At 41.4% G+C, this 16,382-nt stretch overlaps 2 protein-coding genes across 4 annotated transcripts; one reads left to right on the plus strand and one right to left on the minus strand.

Annotated features, from left to right (window-relative positions):
* Nucleotides 1–1,123: 1,123 nt before the first annotated feature.
* Nucleotides 1,124–5,766, minus strand: LOC112289805 (ubiquitin domain-containing protein DSK2a). Of its 2 annotated transcripts, none has more exons than XM_024535415.2 (7): nucleotides 5,074–5,766; nucleotides 3,597–4,343; nucleotides 3,157–3,368; nucleotides 2,608–2,721; nucleotides 2,339–2,397; nucleotides 1,799–1,920; nucleotides 1,124–1,624 (listed from the first exon to the last, which is right to left on the minus strand). In XM_024535415.2, the coding sequence occupies exons 1-7, from the start codon at nucleotides 5,318–5,320 to the stop codon at nucleotides 1,479–1,481; spliced, it is 1,647 nt and encodes a 548-aa protein (XP_024391183.1). In that variant the 5' UTR covers nucleotides 5,321–5,766; the 3' UTR covers nucleotides 1,124–1,478. The 2 variants fall into 2 exon arrangements, with proteins under 2 accessions (XP_024391183.1, XP_024391182.1); XM_024535414.2 differs by having other exon boundaries at nucleotides 3,157–3,371.
* Nucleotides 5,767–11,291: 5,525 nt separating this feature from the next.
* LOC112289385 (uncharacterized) lies at nucleotides 11,292–15,994 on the plus strand. Of its 2 annotated transcripts, XM_024534552.3 has the most exons (7): nucleotides 11,292–11,651; nucleotides 12,020–12,293; nucleotides 13,248–14,048; nucleotides 14,230–14,502; nucleotides 14,716–14,874; nucleotides 15,138–15,263; nucleotides 15,359–15,994. In XM_024534552.3, exons 2-7 carry the CDS (start codon nucleotides 12,168–12,170, stop codon nucleotides 15,473–15,475), a joined length of 1,602 nt encoding a protein of 533 aa, XP_024390320.1. In that variant the 5' UTR covers nucleotides 11,292–11,651; nucleotides 12,020–12,167; the 3' UTR covers nucleotides 15,476–15,994. The 2 variants fall into 2 exon arrangements, with proteins under 2 accessions (XP_024390320.1, XP_024390318.1); XM_024534550.3 differs by having other exon boundaries at nucleotides 11,292–12,293.
* Nucleotides 15,995–16,382: the final 388 nt, after the last annotated feature.

Below are 16,382 nucleotides of genomic sequence, written 5' to 3' on the forward strand. Positions count from 1 at the left end.
TTAGTCTAAGAGGATATTGGCTATTTTCATCTGAGCTTTTATACAACGTTTGACGTTCGAAGTGGTTTACCTGCAGTTTTCCAGTAACGTGTTGTAGGAAGTTTGAATTAGTTAGTAACTAAGAAGGATAGTACGGGTCGTTATGTGTGTTACAGATGAAGGAGAAGATATGCCGATGTTGAAATGTTGTTTTATGAAGGTGTTGAATGCACCATTTGTATGCCTTCTAATTCTGTACATGTAGCAGACAAGTTTGACGAAATGTAAGTGGTGACAATACTGTGTCATTGGCGTGTGTCAAATGCCCGAACATTTTATGTTACGGAGATCTTGTATGAATAGTTAGTCAGGACTTGCATGGTGTGAAAATTTACTTGGAAATCTACAGCACAGCCTTGCTTCTTTGAACACAGCGGTTATGAAACGATTTCTTTTTAAAAGAAAATTTGAAAATTTTCCACCGCGCATTGGTGCTTAGCTAAAACTATAGTTGTTTAAAAGTATTGTTTCTTAGAGCTTACCGAAAGGTTGTGAGCACGTACTAAATTACAATTCACAAGCTGGCAAATACTTTCTCATTTCACTTCGTTTGTCTAACGACTTCCACCAAGCAAGCACAATTCGCACTGCATACCGATTAGTCCAGGTTATAAATGAATCTTCGGAACCTCGCACATCACATCATTTTCAAAAGATATGGATTAAAAACAGAGCAAGCTCAGTTACTTCTGTCATGATTGTACAACTCTAGTCAGACGACTGACAGCTCTCCAGCTAAGGTACTTCCTGGAAAAACATTAGAAGTTGAAGCATCAAAGTGAGTTCCCGAATTGGGCAATTTATTAATATAAGCCAAGTTCAGAAAAATAACAGATCTCTTTTTAGACCAGAGACATATGAGGTGAACACAGAACCATTTCCGATGCAAAGCACCAGATAACCTATTCACTAATTCAATCTTGCTTTACAAGCACAATGACCTACGCCAGGCAGACATGATCGTTATGAAGTATAATACCAGAGATGTCACCAACACAGGGGTTACTCTTGGCAACACAGAAGACTTTAAGACATGTTTCAAAATCTAATATGCGCCCGCTACATACAAAAATTCATACATCGGTGAGTAAACGGAACATCTGGGTAACAATAGAGAACTGTACACAACCTCTTACATGTGTAAACCTTCCTTGCCGCCATCACACATATTCCAATCGGTGAGGCGACATTTATCTCCTACTAAGATACACACCCAACTCTCAGGAAACGGAGAGGGTGACATGAGCATGCGCGAGACCTCTCAAAATCAGTGGTATTTTTCTCACTCCCACGTTCCATAGGAAAACCAGAAGTCCTATACCAGGATAAAAGCTGAGAAAATAATTCATAACAGAGAATCAGCTGACACTAGAGCAGAAATCTTCAATATCCAGCCAATGAAATCCGGACTCTGTTATAAACAGCCCTCATCTAAAAGGCTATCCGAGATTGCCTAGAAGCCGCTCAACAGCAGCATGAATATTTCCACCCACAGCACTAAGTGCCCGAATATTCTCCTGAGTATCAAAAAATCCCATTTCTTGCAACTGAGACAGCTGCGAGGCGTACATCTGTTCAGGAGGCGCTGCACTCGCAATATGTAAGCAATTAGAAAAAAATAACTACCAGAGGCAGCCAATTCAACGGTCACAAACCATAATTAATGCTAATAACCATATTAAACACAAAATCTTTGACTACATTGAAATACTCTTCCTTTGAAGAACTTTTCTCATATAATTAAAGAGAGCCTACTTACCATCAGGGTTGGAAGGAGCGGTGCTGCCAAGACTTCCAAACATATTGAGTAATGCATCCATATTCATTCCACCGCCCATTCCAGCCAAACCACCCAACCCAGCTGGATTTTGACCAACGTTTCTGCAAAGCAGAGAATGAAGCTGACTAAGAAAGGTTTGCCGCGAAGAATGAACACAATTGAGCGTTGACAGCAAGATATAATACTAATTCAGCTCAGGAAACCTAATAACTAAAACTACATTGTTAATCGCAAAATACAGACTGCCTAACCTGATGTTTGTGGCCATATCATATTCTCTTCACCTCACTTGGAGTGATACAACTTATAACTAAATCCACATGTTAAGTATGTGCTCAAAATGAAACTACTTTTCCATACTGCAAATTTTTAAAATACTCACTAGCTGACATTTACATTATATTAGTATGGAAAATAGCTTGATCATGTAAGAAACCTAGTACAATTATTGCAAAGTATCAATCATGGTGCCCATTATCACATTGTTACTCATCAGGTCAAAGAGGTTAAACGACATACTGGCCAGGAGTTTGTCGTCCATGTTGACCCATCATGGCTTGCTGAAGTTGCATCAGTTGCTGTATCATTTGAACATTGCATTGTCCACCCAGTTTATATAAATACAACCAAGTTTGAGTTTGAGTTTCAAAACAAACAACTATTATGCTCGATGCAAATACTCCAACTCATCTCCCAGTTGCAGCGATGCTGGCGAGCATACATATCTAGTAATCTAATGAAACTATGATGATGGGCATTCCCTACCGGATGAGGAGCAGGAAACGTACCTGTAAGTTCTCAGGACTGCTCATTTGTCGAATGAAATCGGGATTCTGCATCATGTCCCTAAATTGAGGATTCTGGTTCAGAAATGTCTGTAGCTGAGGCTGCATGTTCATTATCTGTTTAAAGAACCCGCAAGCACACATCAGTGCCAGGTCGCCAAGACTCTTAACATATCATACACAACATTGACAATCTAAACTTGCAACAGCCAGCTCTCGTTCACCAGTGTAAAACGTTGCCATGAAAAAAACATTTAAATGAGACGACAGTTACTGGTACAAGAATTGTGAACAACGAAATGATCCAACTGCCCTGAGTATCTCCGAAAATTAGCACTGAAGTGATTTCGAGGAGAATCAGTTATTGAAAAAAAAAAAACAAAACAAAACAAAACAAAAAACAAAAAACAAAACAAAACAAAACAAAAAACAAATGCCACCAACCTCCCAAATCGGGCACATTTCTGAGCAATCTAGTCAATCAACTTACAGTTTAATACCAAAATGACAAGGCAAATCATTAGTAGATATCAAATGGTAGAGAGAACTTACCTGATTCATATATTGAGGATTGGACAAAATTCCTTGCATCATCTGCTGCATTTGAGGATTCTGAAGCATCTGCTGCATAAAACCAGGATCCATAAGCCCTCCAGCACCTCCCATCATCCCAAGATCTTGAAGGCCAAGTCCCGCGAGGCCGCCCAAATCTGGGATACCTCCCCCTGTACCTGGTACAGCGGATGGTGTCTGACCTGCTCTAGCTGCTGCAAGCAAACCCAGGTGTATAGTTAGTTGATGAATGACATCTGTCAATAAACCGATAGCTTCAATGCGAGTGCCAGGCAGCAAGGGGGGTAACCAACTTCTTAACACTGTTTGGGACCTGTAAGTAGTGGTTCCTTTAAAATAGTAAAATCACAGCAGAATCGTGAGGAATTAATCTACAAAGACTCCAGACCACAAACATGCACTACTACCGCTGTACTCACGTGTAGGACCCCAGGGGTTCGGCAGAGGAGCAGTATTCGGTACTGCTGTCGCAGCACCCGTGCTATAAGCTCCACCTTGAGCCTGGGCTGGACGCTGTGCATTCCCATTCATCTCCATCATGGCTGCAAACGGATTCGATGCCATGTCATTTGCACCTTCTCCGCCCATGGCTGCAGCATTCAAGAGCGGCTCCTGAACGGTTTCATACATGCGCCTCAGCATATTAAATCCTTCGGGCGAAGCTTCGATGTTACTCATGGCCCGATCTGTATTTCTCATCATTTCTCGCATAAGTTCAGGATTCCGAGCAGCGTCTAAAGTCTGCCGAAGTGTGCCAGGATCATTCAGAATATGAGCCAAATCTGGATTCCTGTCGATGATCTCCCTCATTTGGGGATTACTCATTATTAGCAATCGCATTAGTTCAGGGTTACTCATTAGGTTCTGAACCGCAGGTGCATTCATCATCTCCCTCATTAGGTTGGGGTTTTGCATAAGCTGCTGCTGCACCTGCTGAAATTCTGAGGGTCCCATTCCAAAGGGCGGGGAAGCTCCACCATCTGAACCCAATCCTAAACCAGAAAATCCCATGCCACCTAAACCTGGCATGGACCCTAAACCTGAAGGATTTGCTGGATGTGGCGTGGACGTCGGGTTAGGCGCCGGACTGGGGCTGTCGGCACCAGCAGATGTGGATGATGTTGGTGCTCCTCTGACTAAATGAACTGTATGATCACTTTGCAGACCTGATCCATAACACAAGTGCGTCAAAAATGCAATTTGGAACGACGATTGAACTTCGGGAATTGCATCCCATGTAAATATATTGAAGCTGTGCAAACCCCCCACTTCCTAGTAGTGTGACACGCAAGATCATCACAATCCCTAGAGCAGTTGACTACACATTCTTGACTCACGTGTATGTAGGCTCTAAACAAGCAGTTCCGACAATAAGACCACAATAGATTCAATAGTGAAGCTCCACAGACCATGATCATAAAACCGCTTCAAACAAACATCTCTTCATGAATTATTATAAATAAATAAATAAATGTATTGACAAATCAGCATCATCAAAAGCGAGAAGGGTTGATGATCTGTAACATAATTTCCATCCCTGCAATTAAGCACTATTCCCTCACTTACAGCAGACAAAACAATCATCCAAAAGACCATCAAAGTGCGAGCCCTGCTTTTTATCCTGGAGAGACTGCCAATCATTCATCCTACCAGAACAGACCCCATGTGTATCAAAACAAACCCCGGTGACAGACATCAACCTCACAAACCATGCCCTAAAATGACCAACGGATGTCTCTACCACCCAAAGAGACACCGAATGTTTGCACTCTCCCAGTCAGCACGAACCCTAACTTAAAAATCGAACCCCTGACCACAACCCAAAACAACTACACCAATGTAAAAATTTAAATAACAATCGAGGTAAGCCAATCAATCCACTATTCATGCACCCACCATAGCTACTGAGCGTTTGCTCGTCCTTGAGCACCCGACCCTTGTAGATCAACCGCTGATGGTCCGCCGGAATCTCAGACTTCTCCACCAACAAGCCCTTCAACGCCAATACGGTGGCACCCAAATTCACTTCTACCGTAAACTTGTTGCCATTCGAGGAGCGCACATGCACCACTACTACGTCGCTGCTGCTCCCTCCTTGACTAGAATCCGCACCTGCTACTGCGCCATCCGGCTCTCCTCCCATCTCTACTCCCAAAATCAATTCCACCAACGACCCACCCCACAAAAAACAAACAAACAAACTACAGTCCCCCTCCTTCTCCTTCTACGTCACTGTCACGACCTCTCTTGTAGCCACCCCAACACAAATACCTGTTAACTCTCGCTTTCCAACTCTCAAACCTAAGATACAAAATCACCAGCGCACTACACTGGCACCAAAGAAGAATAAGAAAATTGGATTCAATTGTGGGTTAGGGTAGATTGCAAAGCCAGGCGTGATCTGCACGGATCACCGAAATAAAACGAAACAAAAACAAAAAACAAAACGCAACAACAATCAATTGACAATTGGGTAACAAACAGCATAGATGATAATACAATGCTTGAGATGCCTGCCTATCATCATCATCATCGCTGCCACATGGATACAAACTCAACACAACACAACACAACACAATCCAGCAAAGCAAAAGCAAAAGCAAGCAAACACTCTCGCACGCACGCTGCAACATCCTCCGCCCGGCTTCCTTCGCTTCATCCATCCACACAATCATCCGATAATTCATTTATGGTTTATTCATCTACCTACATTCATCGCAAGCGTAACAGTTTCTGGATGACGTCCCGTTTCGGTTTCTTTAATGGATTGTAAATATAAAGCGGTGGCCAGCGGATGTAGAAGTGGCTGGATGGCTGCGTGGATGAATGATGTTTCAGGATGATGGATTCGAACTCGCGCGGGCTGGTTCGGTGCTCACGCTGTCGGACCTTGTGACGTGCAGCGGACGAATAATGAACGAACATCCGTTAGATGCCATTCTGGATGGATGGGTGGATGGATGGGTGGATGGATGGGTGGATGGATGGGTGGATGGATGGGTGGATGGATGGGTGGATGGATGGGTGGATGGATGGGTGGATGGATGGGTGGATGGATGGGTGGATGGATGGTGGATGGATGGTGGATGGATGGGTGGATGGATGGGTGGATGGATGGGTGGATGGATGGGTGGATGGATGGGTGGATGGATGATTGTGTTTTTTCTGTACATCCAAGAATGAGGGCTGTAAACCATTAAGTTTAGGCCTCCGTGTCACATTCCATGGCAATGCAATGCAAATGCAAAAGGAATGTGGAGACTGTTCTTACAAATTGCATAAAAATATAAAAAATATCAAATATTTAATAGAAAGATAATTATAATAATAGAAATATAAATATTCAAAATACACCTAATTAGGTTTTATTTGAATAATCTGAAAATTGATATTTTAATTTTAAACTCAGTTCAAGTTATATAAATGTGTATACGTATATGATATGAATAATTATATTTTTTGTTGCAAATAATTCATTTTTGTAAATTCCTTAGAGTTTTCTTATTTTTTGTTTTGAAATGAAGTGGTTTATAACAAGAACAGTCTTACAAATCATATCTTCCTTGTAAACTGCAAGGATTCTCTATAGATTATATTTGCTATCTTCTCCAGAATTCTGTCTATTTGGAGAGGTTTTAGTGGACTATGTATTACCATGGCACCAACATCAAACAATAAAATTTCCAAAAAAAATAATTTAAATCTTTGTGTAGTCTTTGCATTTGTAAGGTTGTTATAAATTACTTGATGCTTTATTAAAGTCTCATCCAGATTATTTTTTAACAAAATACTATCATTTAGTGGAAGCAATTTCTGAGAGTTTTAACAAAATTTTGAAAGTCATGTAAAATTCATAAGCTAATTTCTTGTCTTTGAACTATGGCATGAAATATAACTATTATAAAAAATTCATTTACTATGTATATTTTATTAAAATTCAAACTTAATATATTTTATATGGAGTCATCCTATTTAGACGAGACTGATATTATGTTGGCAATAGAACAATGGTAAACTCTTTATTTCTAACCACAAAAACCATCGAGACATTTTGTCACTATTCTTATTTATACATGAATTACGTTTGAACTTGATTTTTGTTTTTTTAAAGTGTATATCTTATTATTTTTTCTATAAAAATTTTCAAAATATTTAAACTTTATTTTTTTATTCAGTGTTATATTTTAATCTCTTCAATCGTTCAATCACAATTGTGTTTATGCCCATAGTCACATTATGAGTCAATGCAACTCCAGTTTGGAGCTACTCAATCAAGCTTGATTGGGTGTTAAGAATTATAAAGATTTACAAAAAGGAAAGACATTTATTTAAACATGGCCAAAATAGCATTGTAATTATCATGTGCTTATGTTGGAAACAAACTTTTAAACTTGGGTTTGATGTATATTTTACAGAAAGAATTTTGTGCTTTGGCATACAGTAAAATAACTTATGGGTTTCATTGTAAAAGTTAAAAATATGAGATTTGATCTTTAAAAAAAAACTTTGTGAACCTTTAAATGTTGTTAGTTTTAAGTTTACAGTTATACAACTAAAAAAATATTTATTAAAGATATAATATAATAGAATTTTAACATAATTACTGCAATAAAAATTATTTTTCTTGTAAAAAATTAATGTCAAAATATATTTATTAACACTAGTAGAAACATTGCTTGTCTTTTGGTTTATTTGTCTAAATATTGTAAAAAAATACCCCTTTCTTGTTCTTTTTTCTTTTTTCTTTTTTCTTTTTATTTACCATTTAAAAAAAAGTAAAAAGTGTTTTGCTACTAAAAAAGTAACATATATATATATATATATATATATATATTCATTCTTCTTATCTTTGTTGAAATCTTAGTAATTAAAAAATTCAGGCATTAAATGACACTGAAGCCACTTATTTGTTCCTTCTCATGCCAACTATCTACCAGAACAACAACCTAAAACGACTTATCAATGTTCAAAAGAAGTCAGCTAATTATTCATTTCTCTGTCAATGCAAATTGAAACACCACACTACCATTCTCGTGCTCACTTTACATTCCAATCTATTACATAAAATATTTTTTATAGTTTATTATTGAAAACTGTTTGCAAACATGGAGCACTGTTTTTTATTTTTTATATTTTTATTTTATTTTTTTATTTCATTTTATTTTATATTTAATGATGTGACCTTTCATGGCTACAATTTCCCAAGCATCATTTGAATACATGCTTGGTTGTCATCAAAAAATGTTTTGTATTTCTATGATTCAATAACATCCTAAAATTGAGCAGGCATATCTCTTGTTTTTGTTGTCATTTACTTCTTCTGTCTCTATTCTTTGTTGGTTTATCCTTTTATTATAGTTATATACTATTGTGAATGTAAAGACAACTTTAAACCTTCTAGACTATTCTTTGGATGAATGTTCATGTGTTTGTGTCAAAGTCGATTTTTTCTTTCTCCATGGGGCCTCACACCCTCCTATGCTTCCAAGTGTGCTCAACCTTGACACTTAGAATGTGGATACAAGTTTTGAACAATGTACCCTTCCAATGATAAACTGATATACAAAAGTAGAAAGGGTATCTTTTTTGTGTACCTCCTTCAGATTCCAACACCCACACATGGGGGCCTACACAACCCTAACAAAAGGAAGAAGCAGAAGAAAAAGACGAAAAAACCAAGCAAGCAATGTGTTGGCTTCAAACAAAGATTCCCAAAGGAATGATGCAGTGTATTCTAATTGAGCTGCCACAATGAAGAAAGTGGGGAGTCTCTCTCTCCTAAACCATAGGCATTAGATTTTTAGGGTTTGCTCATCCATACTCTAAACTGGGCTTGCAAACAAAACTAGACTGCATGCTCCACCATATCTTTGGTGGCAGGGTTTGGTCTTGGGTGCTGAGCCATTGTCTTGGGAATGTTGACTGGAAGTGGCCAATGCCATAGCCAGTCCATCAAGGAGTTGACTTCTTCTTTCTTTGTATATTTTATCTATAATTATTTTCCTTTATTATTATTGTCATTGTTGTATTTGGAAATACCTATGCATTTAGCAACCTCCTTAGAATGCAACAATGTTTGGGGATCCATTCTCCACATCCTGACTTCATTTTCTGCCCATTGTTCTGTTGCATTTATTCCACATGCATCATATTCCTCTACCATGCGTTTGTATGTTTGTTTATTTATTTATTTACCTATATTCCAAGTTGGAGAGTGGAGAGTTTGGTTACTGAACACTTGGAACTTGTTGATATTTTTGTGAAAAAGACTCATGAGATACTTGAAAGGAACATACATACATGAAAACATACATGTGAAAACTATGAGGAAATAAATAGATAAAAATGGGGCTAAATGATTGTTTGAAAGATAAAGAAGAAGAAAAAAAAGAAAAAAGAAAATCTTTATGCATTCTTTTATTATTTATTTGTCCTATGTAGATATTACATGTATACGTGTATGCAAAGAAACACATATGATTCCATGAAAAAAAATATCACAACAAAAATAGAGATAGACAGGAGCAAACAAGCATGAAAACCAAACTGACTGTACTGTTCTAATCTATTAAAAAAAGTTGTACATTAAAGCGGTTTTTTTATTAACCTCACATGCCAATACCTCAAATCAAGATTTCAACCTCCATTAAAACCCCACAAACACATCCCATCTACAGAATTTCATAACTGTAAAAATAAAAATACAACAACCAGGCGAACATCTTCTCTAACATTAACGACAGGAGCTAGAAAATCACATACAATGAAGGGCAACTCACTCACTACACAGAAAAGTTATAATTCCACACACACACACATTTACACATGCGATGTGGTAATCAAAAACCCAGTCTAGAAGGATCCGTTATCCCTTCTATTTTTGCACCGCAATTGTGAAGAGAGAGGAGCCGTAGTGGGTATCTGAAGATCCGAGTTTTGGAGGAGGATATAACTATAAAAAAAAAAAAAAAAAAAAAAAAAAAACACACGATGCTGGTAGTATTGCAATGCCAAGTAGTGTGCAGGGATAGTAATAAGACGAATACTAATAAAAAGGAATGAAGAAGAAAGGAAAGAGGGCGAGGGGGCGTGGTAGAGTGGGAGGCCCCACTTGCTCGGTGCATATCTCGAGGACTGGGACAAAGGGCCGACGATCCCCCCTCCAGATTCCGCTCCACAGGAGAAAGAGAATGTTGTGTAACTGCCCTGTGAAGCTTGCATGCAAAATTGCCTGCATTATATGTGTATATATATATATATATATATATATATATTGTATGGCTCTTTAGCGGCTGCATCATTGTCTCACTGTGGAAGGCACTGCAATGCAACGCCATCCTGGTTGGAGGCAATGGCGACTGACACCCAGGCATCATGACAGGCTGCCAGCGAAAAAAACAAAATTGGCACTGTAGATCGACGCTGCTCGGAAATCAAGCAGCATTGGAAAGGTGAGGCCTTGAAGCGACGCAAAGTTGCCCCAGAGATTCGCTGTTGGGGGGGGGGGGAGGTTGGATTATCTCGTGGATGATGCATCAAGTGGAGGAGGAGGGAGGAGTGGTGGCGTTAGAGTTGCCTTTTGTTGTGAAGAAGCGGGGAAGGGGATTGAGAATCATGGGCCCAGTGAGTTTTATTGTTCTCCAATTCGGCTCCTTGTGTGTAGTGGAGCAGCGATGGTTTGTCACCTGCTGTGCAAGTAATGCTCCGAACAAGACGCTTTGGTTCCCGAAAAGAGGGGCGAGGATTCTGTGTTTTCTATTGGCATTTTGCAGTCTCCTGCTTCCGTGATCGTGCACACCTTCGGCTCGTTGCTAATTTGAAGCCACTTTTCGAGGGGTGACGATGGAGATCAGCAGAGTGTCAACTTGGGTAGGAGAATCTTGCAGTCTACAAGGGAGAGATTCTTCCATGAAATCAAAAGTAGTGTGTGTAATTGTGAGTGGGAAAAAACACAAATTGTGTGCAATAAGAAGAAATATATATATATATATATATATATATATAATACGGTGAGGCAGTAACGGGGGGATTTTAAAACGAGGAGATCGCAACGCGGAGAGATGCTAACATACGGCATGCACCGTACGAGAGGGGAATGTACTGTTGATTGATTTGTCTCGTGCTCCTCTTGTTGATTGTTCATAATTATGAGACCCCACGACGGGACTAGCCCCGGTGGTGCGAGACCTCGGCGAGTGGTGGATGGGATACTGCGGCGAGACCTGGTAGATATCCCTCCTTGTTGTGTGGGTTGATACCTGCGCCGGGGGACTTCTCTCTCTGAGCTCTCCGCCTTCACGAAGGCATTTCTCGTCCTGTTGCGGATGATTCCTTGGGCTGCTGCCATAGCTGCCCCCTCCCTCCCCTACCTCCCTGTGCGGGTTTTGCTTGCCATTCCACTGTTGTCGACGATTTCGTCTGGCTCCGGCTGCCGATCCTCACCGCCTCACGACATCCTTCTGCTGCACCTTCTAGTGAGTCATTCCATCTCTTTCTCTCACGGAGGGCGTTCAGGAAATAAGGCATCCGAAGAAGAAGAAGCGTTTGTGTGCGAAGGGGAGAATCCGTGAGAATTCTGGAGAGGCGGAGGAAGAGACAGGAGTAGTGTGAGGCTTTGTTGTGAGGCGAATACTCGGGGATGTTGTGGGAGGTGGGGTACTGTTAGTTTCGGTGGTTTTTACATCTTGGGTCATAATTTTGCGCGTTGGGAACAATTTTGTGGTATTTTCGGGGAGATTGTGAGGATCGTTTCGTGGTTTGACGTGGGAAAAGGTGTCGGAAGTGTGAGATTTCCCTGGAATCCTGATAGTAGTTGGTGCTGTGGGTTGGGGGAAAGATACAGTTGGCAACCATGAGCGGGGACAACAGGTTAGGCTGATGGAAGTGGTGGGGAGGAACTGAGGGAGGGAGAGTTGGTTTTTCGTCCACTCAGGGCGTGGGTTTGATTTCGCGGGCTTGCTCGTTGGAGATCATCATCCTCGTCTCACTAAATGTCTGCAGAAGAAGATCTGTACCTCAATCAGACGGAAGCAGAAGCGCTGTATTTTCCAGATGCGCTGCTTGACAATGCCGATGAGCTTGACTTTGGGTCATTTGGCGAAGCTAATGGACATGATGTGAGTTGTTTCTTTCGCCACATGTTCTGTTGCTGGTTTCCTTCGGCATGTGTTTAAAGCTGGGCCAGATTTTGTCAGTTCTGTCTGCCACCATCTTTGGAAGAAAGTCGAGGAGGAGTTTTCGGAATATTGGTTTCCGCGCTTTGTTACTAGAGCTTCCAGTGTGACGCCACAGACTAAACCGTAGAAAACATTCGCAAGTTACCAGAGCGGGGTTTGGGTGCAGAGTACAGTTTGCCCCTTCTGGGACTTAATCCGGAGGAAACAAATGGATTCCTGTACTCTCCCTTTTCGGTGGTTCTCAATTCAGCGCAACTCGAATTTTCATTTTGCGACTGGGTCTCGATTGGTCGTTCTATCTCTTTGCTTGTGATTGATCGATACTTTGAGCGGGTATCTTCATGCACATAGCCTAAGTTTGCGATCCCCTTTTGCGAATCTAGATTGACAGTGTCCTTTTAAGTCTGACTGCAGTTGGAACCGGTTTGGCTGCAGCTGGGAGTGCTTGCTCTCCAGAAAACTCGATGTTGGTGGTTTTGTTTGTTGTTATTATGATCATGGTTACTATTATTATTACCATCACTGTTATTTTAGTTTTGTTAGTTTCAGCGTCAAAGCCTGCGGCTTGGCTTAGTTGTTGCAGATCATATCATGAAAGTTAGAGTTTTTCTCCGGAATCTCCAGCTGCATTATGCTTAAAGATTCCCCGCGTGTATATCTAATTTTAAGAACCGGACTTTTGACGGGGTTGGCTTAACCTGCGAAGGATCGTTCTTGTATTCGAAAGGCTGAAGTAAGACCTTGGATCAGAAGAGAGGGTCGTTGTATGAGCTGTTCTTTCCTAGAGCACCTTGAAGCATGGAAGCTTCCCTCCTCCATGCCTTCGGCTATGGCGAGAATCAATTTTTGTTTTGGTCGGCTGATTACTGATACCAACATCTTGTTTGTTCTCAGGATGGCACGTTTAACAGCATTACAGGGCCCTGTTTGAACTCATTTGAAACCCGCGACATTTTCAAGTCTACAGGTCTGGGTGGAGACTCTTTTGTGGATGATATTGAGGAGAAGTGTGATTCAGATTTGATTATCCAGCAAGAAGCAGCAGCAAACCGTGCAGGCTATACTAATGGAATCCTGCACAATTACAATTGTAACAAGCCGACATTGGACCTGGAGAACATGGGCATGGCATTTGGTATCTCTGGGTCTTACCTGCAGGGGAATGGGGTGACAGGCATGGGGTCGCCCTCAAGCCCTTTAATGAGCCATTTTGGCGTATTGTCACCGTCCATGGTGGCATCGGAGAAGCTCAATGGATTGACTATTGGGCAGATGGCGCCTTCCTATTGCCCCGCTTCGTTTGAAACGAAGCCCACGACAAGCATGGGATTTCCACCAGCGGTGGCTTACTCGTCTGCACAATCAATGTCTATTAACGCTGGGACGAAGCAGTTCTTGTCGCCTTCAGAAGCGTCGCCTATCCCGCAGGCGGTAACATCGCAGCCAGCAGCAAATGGGCTGTCTAGGTTTGGAAGTCAGGACATGCTTTTATCAGCCGCAGAGAGCAATGGTTACCACAGCACATCACCTGTATTATCCCCAAATTCATCTGAGGGGAAAGAGCAGGTTGAGCAACTTGTTGGAGGTGAAAATGGGATGAAAATGTCCCAAGAGAAACAATATTACAGCCTGAATCAGCAAGGTGTAATGCAGCAAGGCAGAGGGGTTGACACTACCAGCTTCGTTGATGATCAGGTATCCTCTGGGTTCTTGCTCGTAAAAGAAGTTGGCAACTTCTAAGGCTTTTGGCTGATATTGTGAATTCGTGATTTTACCGGTTTCAGTGCAATGGTCATGCATGTTTTGGAGTGTTTTATTGTCCTCAAGGGTCAGGATGATGTCTTAAACTTTTTTGGGGCGTCATTCTTGAATGCAGGTGGATGGAGACGGGGATGGATTGCAGCCTCTGCCGCAAATGACTCGATCGAGCATGCAGCGAAGTTTTAGTAGCCATGCATTGGGCCAGCTCCGACACATGAATTCTGCCCCACCTCAGTCAGGAAGCGCGATGAATTCCCGTCACACTCAGGTGGAACGTTCTGTAGAATTGACAAGTCCAGGGGCGCAGTTGCAGCCTAGCGTCGCTGAATCTCAGAGTTTTGGGATGCGCCCCATGATGCGTCGTGTCTACAGTGCTGGGGATATTCAGGTAAAGCTCCCAGAAACATGAGACGATTGCTGCCTTGATTTCGGATGGCTATTTATTCATGAACAAAGGACGTATGAATATATGGCTCTTTGAATGTAGATGCTACGTGAGTAGCACTCTTAGGTGGGCGTTAATGCTGTCACGAAAGGATTACTTGTTCATGTCGGGGTACGTGATTCCATTCTTGGTGTCATTATCTTGCTGTCTGTGCAGACTTTGAACAGAATGCAAGGTGGAATGAGCGGAAGTGCATCTCCGAGTTTTGAGGATGGCAATTACAGGGTGGGAAAGTATAGTTTGGAGGAGCGCAAATTGAGGATACATAGATATCAGCAGAAGCGCAGCCAGCGTAATTTCAACAAGAAAATAAAGGTACATTTGCTGCTGCATTTCTTGCACATCAGCTGCTGCATTTTTCTGCTGTATGACTCTTGAGGTGAGAGTGCGCATCTCAGGAATAGGTTTCTTCAGATTTCTGTGTTTTCGAATCAATTTTCCTGAGACTACAACGATTAAGAAAGAGTACGAGCCTTTTGATTTAGTCTCCCCAAGTAGAGCAGCTGAATACGACATTGCATTTAGTGAGTACTAGGGCCTGACCGTGTTTACCTGATCTGGTGCAATGCCTTTTCCAGTACGCCTGCCGGAAAACTTTGGCAGATAGCCGCCCACGAGTTCGAGGACGTTTTGCAAAGAACATGGATGATGATCTACCGACCGCTGCCTTTGGGCGTAAGCGCGAAGACGATGACGACGATGAGGTATTTTGAATGCTGCTAATTAACTAGTTTGAAGAGAACGTTGCAGTGGATCGTTTCTTTTGATCTGTGTGTTAATACTAGGCACGTCTGCACAGGGTGATACTCATGGCGGTAGAGAGGCCAATGGATACTTCTTCGACAATTCTTCAGGAGAATATTCTGATATGCTCTCATCTGTCAAAGTTGAGCAGCGCACGGTCGACAGTATGTAAATTTGAACCTACAGGATTGTTGCTGTTTTGAGTTGAGTTGAATGTGTGCTCTGGTTAATCAACATCCTTCTCCAGCTTCAATGCTGTTCAGTTTTTTTTAGTATATATTTAACCTTCCAAGCGCATGGGTTCGTCGCGTGGAGGAGAGGCTGGCACATTCTGAGTACCTATACACCGCCTAGTGGTTCCATGCTTTAAGAGGTGAAGTTATATTGTAGAACAAGGGTGAGATGTTGTTTTAATCGATCTTTCTCTTACCTCTAGTTCCACCAATCCTAGCTCTGAAAGAGTGGGAAGGCAAGGTGAATATTGTGCAGTGGTATTGCTGATTATGAACTAGTGAATCGTTTAGCATTGGAGTTCAGTTAGATGAGAAGGAGAGGTACAGGTGGTGCAGCAGTTTGAAGCTGTAGGCAGTCCCCACCAATCAGGAATCGAGACAATCGTTTAGCTCATGCTGTAATTATTAAATGTGGCTCAAAAGCAGCCCCATTTGTAAAATGTCGGAATGTTTTGTTAGGGAAGTGTTCCGTTTGTATGAAGTAGTTGAGCTTTGTCTTTTCTTTTCTTGTAAGTGTCACAAGATTTATCCATGCTCTGTTGCCTATGTTCATATTAGATTCTCAACGGCATTTACTCGAATCACCAACCACTAATTGCGTGCTTTGTGTTGACCGCTGCTGAGCTTCCTGGTCATTAAGAAGAAGGCATCAGTTGTAGCTACCTCTTTTGGCTTCATCGTGTATGTATATATATATATATATATATATGTAGGGGATTGATACGTTGACCGGGGTCATATATAAATGAATGTTTATTGTTCTCGGTTGAAATGCTGCAATTTGCTATTAAGTCACCGGTCAGCTTCTGAGTGTATTCTTCCTCTTCGTACAGGCTTGCAATTCAA

The sequence above is a fragment of the Physcomitrium patens genome, chromosome 12, assembly GCF_059467195.1.
Source record: "Physcomitrium patens ecotype Gransden chromosome 12, ASM5946719v1, whole genome shotgun sequence".
Taxonomy (NCBI): Eukaryota; Viridiplantae; Streptophyta; class Bryopsida; order Funariales; family Funariaceae; genus Physcomitrium; species Physcomitrium patens.